This window comes from Marmota flaviventris, chromosome 20, assembly GCF_047511675.1.
Source record: "Marmota flaviventris isolate mMarFla1 chromosome 20, mMarFla1.hap1, whole genome shotgun sequence".
Lineage (NCBI taxonomy): Eukaryota > Metazoa > Chordata > Mammalia > Rodentia > Sciuridae > Marmota > Marmota flaviventris.
The window spans coordinates 20,779,491-20,790,483 of NC_092517.1; the positions used below are offsets into that span (position 1 = coordinate 20,779,491).

General features: G+C 48.1%; 1 protein-coding gene across 2 annotated transcripts in view; it reads left to right on the forward strand.

Moving 5' to 3' along the window:
• The window catches only part of Txnrd3 (thioredoxin reductase 3), a 37,185-nt gene extending 33,529 nt beyond the window's left edge, over positions 1–3,656 (forward strand). For both annotated transcript variants that reach the window (XM_027954472.3, XM_071605877.1), the window contains exons 14-16: positions 1,231–1,326; positions 2,324–2,458; positions 2,835–3,656. In XM_027954472.3, coding sequence (XP_027810273.3) covers positions 1,231–1,326; positions 2,324–2,458; positions 2,835–2,897 — 294 coding nt within the window. In that variant the 3' untranslated portion in view covers positions 2,898–3,656. The remainder of the gene's footprint in view (positions 1–1,230; positions 1,327–2,323; positions 2,459–2,834) is intronic.
• Positions 3,657–10,993: the final 7,337 nt, after the last annotated feature.

Below are 10,993 nucleotides of genomic sequence, written 5' to 3' on the forward strand. Positions count from 1 at the left end.
TGTTGAGCTGCTCCAACAGGTTCCCGTGACTCGGTAGCTCATAAACCACAGACACCTATTTCGTATAGTTCTGGAGGCTGAGGATCCAAGATCAAGGCAGATTTGGTGTCTGGCGAGGGAGGAGCTTCTTTGGGTTCATAGATGGCTGTCAGTGTGTGCCAGCGGATGGCAGGAGCAAGGTGGCCCTCTGTGGCCTTGTTCATGAGGGCGCTAATCACATTGGTCAGGGCTCCACCCCTGAGAAGCTCCCAAGGAGGTTGGAATTTCAACATAGGAATTTGGGGAGGACCCAAATGTTAAGGCCATAGTAGATGACTAGCAATAAAATTTGACAAAGAAAAGCAAATAGATGAGGAGCAAGTAACCCAGAGATTTTTAGAAAATCTAGCAGCTGTAGGGGAAGGCAGGAGACCAATCTGAAGATCTCAGAATGGCTGACACCATGCACCTCTGGAGGGGAAACTGGACAGACAGGGTGTGGGGGCCAGTGGACTGTTTGAAAGGCCTTTTAAGAGACTTTGAGACTCCGTGCCTGTCACCATTCTGAAGAGCACTGTTGTATTTACATTCATCCGCTGGTGATTCTAGTTCAGAACACTTTTCTTTGTCACCCAGCATTCATTCTTTGCCTTCAGTGTGAGTGATTCAGAGGTTCTATGCAGGGAGAAGGAAGCCATCCTGAGCAGATGGGCCAGGTGTGTGTTTGGTTCTGGTTTTTGGAGGACTCAGACAGATCCAGAAAACATAGAGGCTCACCCAGGGCGTGGGCATGAGGACTTAGAGGACAGAAATGTGAAGGACGTAACCCTTGCTTTCAAGTATCACAGATTATGTGCTTCATTTCTTTGAATGGCTTGAACTATTTTGTTTCTTCTACTCTTCTAACTTTTGTTTTTGCATATGAACATAAAGATGAAGACAGAGATCTTTATCTTTCCTGGTACGTTGGCTTCGTACTCAGTAAATGTTTGAAAATTGAATTTGGTTCATAGAAAATTGATTTTTTTGGCTAATAGTGAAACAAAATAAAGTCGGCACACTTTGGTTGCAGCTGACACTTCAGGACTTCTGGCCCAAATGCTCTCACCCAGCCGATCATGTTGGGATCATCAAACTTTAACTTTCTGAAGGCTGCTATAGAGACTCTTATCTTTATAGAAGGAGAGCGCACCAAGGAGTGGACTAACCTGTGTGCACTAACCTGACCTGTTTCTGTCTCCCCACCTTTAGGTGTACCACACTCTATTCTGGCCTCTCGAATGGACAATAGCCGGCAGAGACAATAACACTTGTTATGCGAAGATAATCTGCAACAAATTTGACAGTGTACGTAAGGGACTGGGAGCAGAAATGCTGTCATTGGATGGGATTGGATTGGACTGATTGATTTTGTGACCCTGGGGATCCGGCCCAGGGATTTGTGCATGCCTGAGCCAGGACCCCAGCCCTAAATGCTATAATTTTAAAAGGTAGCTTTTCTTCTTAGGGTTTGGATTTTTAGAATATCTTTAAAGATAGCTTTGGGGTCCAGAGTGAGCACCTTCATGGGGTTTTCCTGTTGACATGGCCGCAGAGGTCCAGCAGTGACCGGTTGTCCCTGAGGTTTGCCAGTCCCCTCTCAGAATACATCAGTGGCAGTTGTCTCTGCCCAGAGCCCTCCTGATGGCTTGATGGCTTAGAAGGGGGTGAATGTGAAAATTTGGGTCATCACCTGCCTGGTGCGGGTCTGTGTTTGTGGTGGCCCACACCTGTAATCCCAGTGGCTTGGGAGGCTGAGGCAGGAGGATTGAAGTTGGCTGTAAATCTCGCTTCTGACCTCAGAGGTGTGCTCATCCCGCGCACCCCAGACCTCATGGCGGGCAGACCTCGGTGCCAGCCTCGTGTTGGCTACTCCTCGCTTCCTGCTTCATGGAAGAAGCAGGGGACAACTGCTCCCTGGGCTGACAGTCTCCGCTTTTTCAGCAAAATCCGACACCTTCGAATTATCCCAGTGCTGGGCTTTAATTCAGATTTGTGCTGTTGTTGTTTAGCACTATCTCAGCATAATTCCGCAATCTACATCATCCTAATGAACTCCTTCATGCAGTGGGTAAATTGCTTGTTCTAGTAAATTTGAGTGCAAATTAACTCTGGATGCGCATTTACCGGCTCATTTCACAGAATCTTACAGAGGCTCCCTTTCATGGTAATGTTCTCTGCTCGGTTCAACATGAGAGTCCTCCTGTAGGAGAGGCTGTCGATTTGAACTGAACTTGGAGTGAAGAGATTCCTTTTCAGACCATTAACCTCCTGGGATTCTCTTTGTTTGGCTCCTGTATTAAAGGATCGAGTGATAGGATTTCATATTCTTGGACCAAACGCCGGTGAGATTACCCAAGGATTCGCAGCCGCCATGAAGTGTGGGCTCACCAAACAGCTGCTGGATGACACCATCGGAATCCACCCCACATGTGGGGAGGTAGGGAGCAGGAGGGTTATGAATTGACTTTACTCGATGCACTTTGAAAAACCAATATCAACAGTATTATCAAGCCGGGCTCGGGAGGCTGAGGCAGGAGGATCGCAAGTTGGAGGCCAGCCTCAGCAACAGCGAGGCCCTGAGCAACTCAGCGAGACCCTGTCTCTCAATAAAATACAAAATAGGGCTGGGGATGGGCCTCAGGGGTCGAGGGCCCCTAAGTTCAATCCCCAGTACCCCAAAAATATTGTCAGGAAGATTTTTTATCCGTAACTGTTTTGTATATTTTAAAGAATCACGCGATATTCAGAATGTGTTCTTTGAAAGCAGTGATGGCGTCTGACCATCTGTTTGTTGTGCTTCTTTCTGTGGCCAGGTCTTCACAACTCTGGAAATCACAAAGTCATCAGGACTGGACATCACCCAGAAGGGCTGCTGAGGGTAGCCCTGCTGCTGCCAAGTTCTCCTTGTCTGTTGTCATTCCTTTCAATGACAATAATGCTCTGTGCCCAGGACACCCACTCTGTTGCTGGGGGACCAGTACAGGGCTCTGGAGGGCACAGAGATGAGAAGGCGGACAGGGGGACAGGTCAGCAGCAGGGGACTACGGTCGTCTCGGCTGACGTGAGTGGCAGTTAGGCTGCGTCCTTGACGCCCTGGCTCGGAACCCTCTGGTGAGGTGAGCCAGGGCCGACCCTCTTGCGTCAGACTGGACCTTGCCACCAGCACACCGTGAGTGGCACAGTAACCTAAGCTAACTTTTCCACACTTGGTACTGTTTTTATTCCTGCTTTGTTACTTCTATGAAGAAGTTTTTTTTCAATTGTGAAACTGGCTGGGAAAGGCCATTTTCCTGGGTGTGGGCCTGGGTTGCACCTGCGCGCCTGCGTGGGTGACATCTGGGAGATGCATTGGAGTAGCTGGCTGCAGAGGACTGGGGACATTAGCAGAAAGCTCTGCGCCAGGTCTAAGTGTCAGTCAACTGTCCTTTAAGCGACATTTTAACCTGCTGTCAAAATCCTGAATTGGGCTTCACCTTCCTGGACATTTCCTGGTGTCCGTCACTTGGAAGTGACTCTCCTCTTATTAGTAGGTATCTCTAGACTGGTGAGACAGCTCGTGTCAGAGACAAGTACTTGAATTTCTTCTTGTTGTTGATTTTTAAGAGTGATATTAAAAGACGTTTTCAGTACTCTAAGATGGGAAATCTGTTTTCAGACTGGTGAAAATGTTTCAGTCATGATCTGTTTAATGTAGACAAGTTCAGAAAAGAAACAGGTGATAGTTAGCGGTTTAATTTGAACTTACATCTGCAACGGAAAGGTCCTTGGGGACAGAAGCCCTTAGACAGCCTCTTACGCTGCTGCCCAGTTCACCCTCCTGCGGGCCTCTTGCTCCCTGGAGAGGTAGCCCGGGGCTACATCATGACAGAGTTGTGTGGTCAAAGTTTCTAGGCATAAGTTTTAAAAGTAAATTGTAAAACCAGCAAGCAAGTCCGGAACGCCACTTGGAGAGGGTCATTGTGCGGCCTATGGTAGGCCACAGAGCCTAGGCTTACCAGAAGTCAAAGGTCTGGGGTCATATAGGGATGGGCCAGAGGGTCCCTGCTGTAGAGCTACACTGGGAACCCAGACCTTAAAGTTCATGTCACATGGGGGGAGTGGAGTGTGGGGTGGCCCGAGCTGAATGAATGGGAGATCGAGATGGAAATGCACCTTAAGACCAGGAGTCAGTTCACAGGAAGGAGGGGACTATGGAAAGATCTCGGCTTTGGAGAGTGACCCACGTGGGCATGCCTGCTCCGTGGCTTACGAGATGTGACAGAATGTGCTGCTTGGCTTTTCCTCCTCTTCCTTTGTTGAGTGCAGACAGTGCTGCCCACCTCACAGAGCTACCTGGATGAGGTCCGCACTCTGGAGCGCATTGGCGTAGAGTGGCTTGGCTTCAGCGCTGAGGAATAAGGTCCCTGATAAGGAGAGCTACTGTAGACACGCAGCAGTACAGCCAGCAGGTAGGCAGAGAGGGGACTGGTCTCTTGCATACTTTCACAGGCAACCTCCAAGTGGGATCCCCAAGTCCTGGTAATCACATCCCTGTGTGGTCCCCTCCCCCATTTTACCAAGGTAGGTCTGGGTGACCATGAGCCTATGTCACTTCTAAGATTCGATCATAAAAGGACTGCAGATCAACTTTTGGTCCTGCATGGGCACTTGCTCTCACTTGCTGTGGGAGAAGAGAGCTTTGTGTCATGAAGGCACTCAGGAAGTTCCTGGAGAGGCCCTGGTGGTGAAGAACTGAAGTCCCCAGCCACCACCAATATTCTGAAGTCTGACATGTCCGTGTGAAGGAGCTCAGGAAGGGACACTGCTGCAGCCAAGATTCCCTGGGCCAGAAGCTTAACGGCATCTCTGTGAGGCACTTGGGGCCAAATCCATCCAGTTTGGGCACTCCCGGTCTCCTGACCCTCAGGAACTGTGAAATAATAAGTGCTCATAATTTAAGCTGCTAATTTTTGGAGTAATTTTTTTTACCCAGCAAGAGATGATCAACACATTAGGAAGGAAAACTAAAATTAGTACTGATGTGATCAGCCAACTCGAGTGTCTTGGGGTCAGTTACCCCTAAACAGACACAATAAAATTCGTGGGGTTACCATTCCGACAGAAGAAGCCTGGAGCTCACACTCAGCTCTGAGTTCACGTCATTGTCGTAAACAGCAGGGAAATGCAAGACACCTTTGGGGTCAGTGGTCCTGAGCGGTGGCTGTGGTAGGTTCTTGCTGAAGTTCCTAAAAGATTACTAAGAAAACCTGATCATCATACAAATGAATGTTATTCAACTAATGAAGGGAGAGCATGACCCCGATATATTGAGTTTCAGTACCATCTTAAATGGGAGATGAAGAAGGGTACCATCCACTCTCCCCCTGGGGAGGCCACACATCTCCAATCTAGGATGAGGTCCGCACTCTAGACTGGGGCCATCCAATCATGGACTGGGACCTCCAAAACCATGAGCCACAGTAAACCTTTTTTCTTTATAAGTTAATTTTCTCAGGCATTTTGGAGTGGTGGTGGAAAGCTGACCGGTAGTGCATCTTACCATTTGTAAATGATACTTCAAAATTAATTCTTCGTCAGTGTTCAAAATACTTGTTGAACAATTACTAGACGATAGGTTCTCTTTGGGTAAGAAGAATGTGCATAGCCAGAGGAACAGAGGCTCAGAAAAGACTGAACGAGGGCAGATAAGAATCCAGGTAGAGGAGCAGGTCGGAGTAGGGGGTGTCATCTCCTATCACAGATGCCTAAGTGTCCGTGCCTTAGAATTTGCCCATTAGTAGATGGATCTTATTAACTCTCCCAATTAATCTATAGTGTGTCCCATTAACACTGACAGACTACTGGGGTGTCATCTTTGGTCTCTGTGTGATCCTGGGCTGTGTAAGTACCTTCTAGAAATGCATGTGTGAGAACTAGCTTTGGGCATGATGAGCAGCGCTATTGGTGTTATTTGAACCCCCCACTGTGGCTCCTCCCAGCTGTGTCAGGTCTACACCCCAGGCCACCCAGATTTCTTTCCCCCAAACTCTAAAACGGTGTGTGATTATTGCCATTTGGAAAGCAATGAGCTGAGTCTTGCTTCTCTTTTGGCAGGATCCTTATCGAATGAATGGGGGGAATTTTAAATTTAGCCCAGCTTTCTCAGGAAGAAATCTCTTCGCCGGGGGTAAATGCAGGATGGCAGTTCTGCACTTGTTGGCCAGGTGATGTCAATCTCTGGGCGAGATCGCTGCTGGGCATGGGGGCTGCTGTGCCTTAAGTGGGGTGTAGTAAGTAGGATCAGCAGCATCATGCGTGGCAGACCTGCTGGGACCCTATTGCCCCAAATCGCCCTCTTAGCACACAAGCGTTTCTGCAGTCTGTTTCCTCTGTGGGATGTTAATGACCATAGGTTATTGAGTCAGCCCTTCCCCGGAGGCTGCCTGATTTACTAGGTCAGAAGGCTTTTCTGCATTGCTTACCTGGTCTCTATCACTTTCTAAAGCAACCCCCACCACCAGAGCCGAGATGATGAAGTGGTCCCCAGAGGGCTTCCGTAACTTCTGCTGGGGGACTGCTAGTTCATTTAATATCATCAACAGCCTTAGCTAGTCCCAGGGACTAGCAAAGCTAAGTGAACTTTGTTAAAATGAATGTTCTTAAGTCACTTTCTTGGGGATCATAGGGGACTGGGGATGGAACTCAGGGGCCCTTGACCCCTGAGCCCCATCCCCAGTCCTATTTTGCATTTTATTTAGAGACAGGGTCTGAGTTGCTTAGCGCCTTGCTTTGGCTGAGGCTGGCGTCCAACTTGTGATCCTCCTGCCTCAGCCTCCGGAGTTGCTGGGATGACAGACATGTGCTATTTGTATTTGTTCAGCCTATAATGGGACACGTGGTGACTTCAAACCCTGCCCCGTGCCACATAGGGCGTTACCTAGTTTCTATGCCCTCGTAGCTTTACAATCAAGTGGAACTAGCAGATACAAATAGATAGCTTTAGAAATTATTTCTGCCTTGCAGAGGAAAGAGAATAAACACTGAATTCTATAATAAGCCAGAGTTATACTCTGTTCATAAATTTGTTTAATTATCTCATGATCACTTGAAAATACCGATGAGGAACCTGTGGAGCCCTGTTGATCCAAAGTTCATTCATTTTTTGGTGCATTAAGATAGCAGGAAAGAATGTTAATAAATAATAGCCAGGGGGCTGGGGCTGGGGCTCAGAGCACTTGCCTAGCATGTGTGAGGCCCTGGGTTCGATCCTCAGCGCCACATCAAAATAAATAAAAAATAAAGGTACATCAACAACGAAAAAATATCTTGAATAAATAAATAATGGCTAGGAATCCATTTATATTTAGTGTGATCAGGGAATTTTACTGTTTCGTGGGGGAAGTGGGCACTAAATTGCTAAATTCTCGTTATAATTATTGTAAAGAGTTAAGTTTGAAAGATGTATGCATTTAAAGGCGGAGACTGCTCTTCACTTGGTGCATCTTCTGTTAGAAGCATTTGCATCTCAGGGTGATCAGAGATCAGCTGTGGATTTTAAATCAGTTCCAATAAAGCCCAGAGCTGTGACTTCTCCTCCTTCAATTCTGGTCATGATCATCCACATGCAGACTCAGGTGATCCACAGCTCAGTAGGAAGATCTGGCTTGCCCCACGCCCTGAGTCATTTCCTGCTGCCGGTTGGGCCTTCCCCACCTCGGGCTCCACCCCTGCTCGCTGCCTGGCCCTTCTCCCTGGGGAGGCCACACATCTCTTCCCACTAACTTTCAGGACCCACGTGGACCTGTGCAGATTCCCAGGAAGTCAAGGACTTGTCTATTTATGCGTTGGGTACAAAGATCCAGCAAACCCAACTTGGTGACCTTGGTTTTTGTCCGAAGCTGTATAGGAAGTTCAGTTTGACCAGATTCCTTCCTTGCTGCAGAACGCCAGGAACGCCAGCATGCAGCTTTTTCTTCTTACAAAATTGACAACTTTCACCTCTTCACTTAAAGAAAACCAAAGGGCAAACCCAAAGGGCCAGCATCACTACTTTTGCACTTTGGGATCATGAGGTAAGTAAAGGTCACTTGAACACAAGCACGGCGTTACCATGCCAACAGATCCAAGTGACTAACGGGAAGGTAGTGTCTACACTGTGGATACGCTGGGTAAAGGTCTGATTTGCATCCCAGGTGAAAGGGAGCAGGGTGATGTGAGATCCCATCACATGCTCAGAATGGCCTGCAATTTAAAACTTAGGGTTGTTCTGGAATCTTCCATGTAATATTTTCAGATTGCATTTGACTACTGGTAAGTGAAACCTCGACAAGTGAAATCTTGGATAAGGGGCGGACTCCTGTGGATGCTTTCCTCTGTATTCATCCTGTGTGGGCCTTACTGAGCTGGTTGGATCTGTGAGTTAATATCCAACATCAATTTTGGAAAATTCTCAGCCATCATCTCCACAAACATTTTTTCTATCCATCCATATTTTCTTTTTTTCTAGAATCCCGATTACAGGTATATTAGGCTTCTTACTGTCCTGTGTGTCTCAGTCTCCCAGGTTTCTCCTCTTTGCATTTGAGTTTGGGTCTGGCTTGCCTTTGGAGTCCCTGGTTCTTTCCTGTCTTTGATCTCTCTGCTCAAATTCCCCATCTGTTCTCACATAACATCCACCTTTTCCTTTAGACCATTGAACATATTTATCATCATTTTAAAGATCCTATTTCCAACACCTAGGCCGTCCTGTCTTGCTTTCATTGAGTTTGATGTCTTGGTCATGGGTTATATTTTCTTGTTTCTCTGCACTTCTCCTAAATTTGTATGTCAGACCATGAAATCCAACAGAGCAGAGGGGGTCTGGGGATGTGGCTTGGTGGTAGGAGGGTGTGCCTATCACTCGGCTGGGCCCTAGGTCCAATCCCTAGGACAGTAGAGGCTTGTTTTACTTAGGTTTTTCATCACTGTGACCAAAAGACCTGACAAGAACAATTTTAGAGGAGGAAAAGTGCTCTGATGAGATCAAGGTTCTCCTGACCCGATCACTCCACCTCCAAACCTCCTGGTATTGCCTCCTACACGAGCTGTTAGTCCCTTAACAAAGCTGAAGGGAGCTCTTACCCTCAGCCGAGTGCCTATCTTTTCCTGTGGCCCTGGGGGTGGCTCAGTCCGTCCAAACGTCCTCCAGCTGGGCTGGGCCTCCTCTCAGCTCCCACTGACCTCCGTATTTTGGTGGTTCACTCCAGCAGCTTCCTGGTCCTTCACACCCTGCCCCTGTCTCCTGAGCCACCAGGGACCTTCCGCTGCCTCACGGGCTGCCTTTCAGCTGTGGGAGTTGGTGACATTCTCTTTGCCCTGCAGTCCTGCCTCTGCGCCTGACGTCCTGGGAGCCCCTTTTTACCCTGTGACATGGCCACAGCCTTCATGGGCCATTGCAGGGCATTGGGTGAAGGCCTGGGGTGCCTTGGAGGGACGTCTGTCTGTCCTGCCCTGGGACTTTGGCCTGGCACCAGTTCTGATGCCCCCCTGCCCTGCAGGTGGGGGTCCTGAGGCCCCCCAGCTGGGGTGTGGCCCGTGTGGCAGGTTCCTCCTTTCCCCACCCGCGCTCCTCCACCTCCTGCCACTTGTCCTGCAGGAAGTAGCTTTGGGTCTCTCCTAGAGGGCCAATCACTCAGAACTTTCTGGAATGTATTTTAGTCGGGTTTGTCTGGTCGACATGCTTAGTTCTCAGGCAGCTTGCAAACGATCATTCTGTAGCTTACACAGATTCTCCAGGTCGTCAGGGTAGGACTGGTGATTTTGTGTGGCTGCCTCCATTCAACAAAGACTTACTTGCCAGAGTACCTGGTTCACCTGAGCTGCTCCTTAGTGCCAGATTTGGTGGCAGAGCCTCAGCTCTGTGCTGTGTGCGTGGTACCCACCTCACCTCTCTGAGAACCACCTCCCCTCTGAGGAGCAGGAGGAGGCACCCTCAATGACCTGGTCCCATTGAGGAAGGGCCACAGAACTTGTTCTCTCTCTCTCTCTCTCTCTCTCTCTCTCTCTCTCTCTCTCTCTCTCTGGTGGTGCTGGGGACCAAACAACTTAAAACTTATGGGTTGTTCAGGATTTTTTCATGTAATATTTTCAGATTGTATTTGACTACTGGTAACTAAAACCTTGAAAAGGTTTTTCAAGGTTTGTTGTGCATACGAGGCAGTCTAGCAGCTGAGCTGCATCCCCCGCCTACCGAACTTGTTCTCTTATCATGACTAATGAATCTTAGAGTCAGTCTGTTTTATGGCCAAATAGGGAGGTCCTAATAAAATCAACAGCAGCAATAACAGCTGATGTTTAGTGAGCTCTATGCCAGGTACTTTACTGTGATTTTTGGTACCAGGGATTGAGCCCAGGGGTGCTTAATCACTGAGCCACATCTCCAGCTCTTTTTATTAATTTATTTATTTTGAGAACAGAGTCTCACTGAATTGCTTAGGGCCTTGCTAAGTTGCTGAGGCTGGCCTCCGACCCACCATCCTCCTGCCTCAGCCTCCTGAGCCGCTGGGATCGTAGGTGTGCACTAACACTTTCTTTTTCTTTTTCTTTCTTTCTTTTTTTTTTTTTTTTTTTGATGAATTAACATCAGATTATTCATTTTGCTTACACAAAATAAGGACAAGGGAACTTCACTATTTCTCCAGTTGAGAATGGCTGTTCTCCCCCCAATCCAGATTTCTCGTGGAGGACAAGATGTGTCAGCTTGGTTTGATTGACTCCATGTTGCTCCCCCCTCCCCCTGGAATATTGTCTCTGTTGAAAAATTGGCTTCACAAAGAAGGTGGCAGCAGGAAAGTTTCAGAATCCAAAGCTTAAAAATAAGTCTTGGGCAGTGTGGGTGATTTTCTGTCTCTGGGAGTGTCATCCGGTGTCTGAGGCCTGGGGACAAAGGCAAAGTCCCCAGCCGCCCATCCAGGAGATGTCACTCTCAGTAGCGTCTAGTGTCCTGACCTGTGCT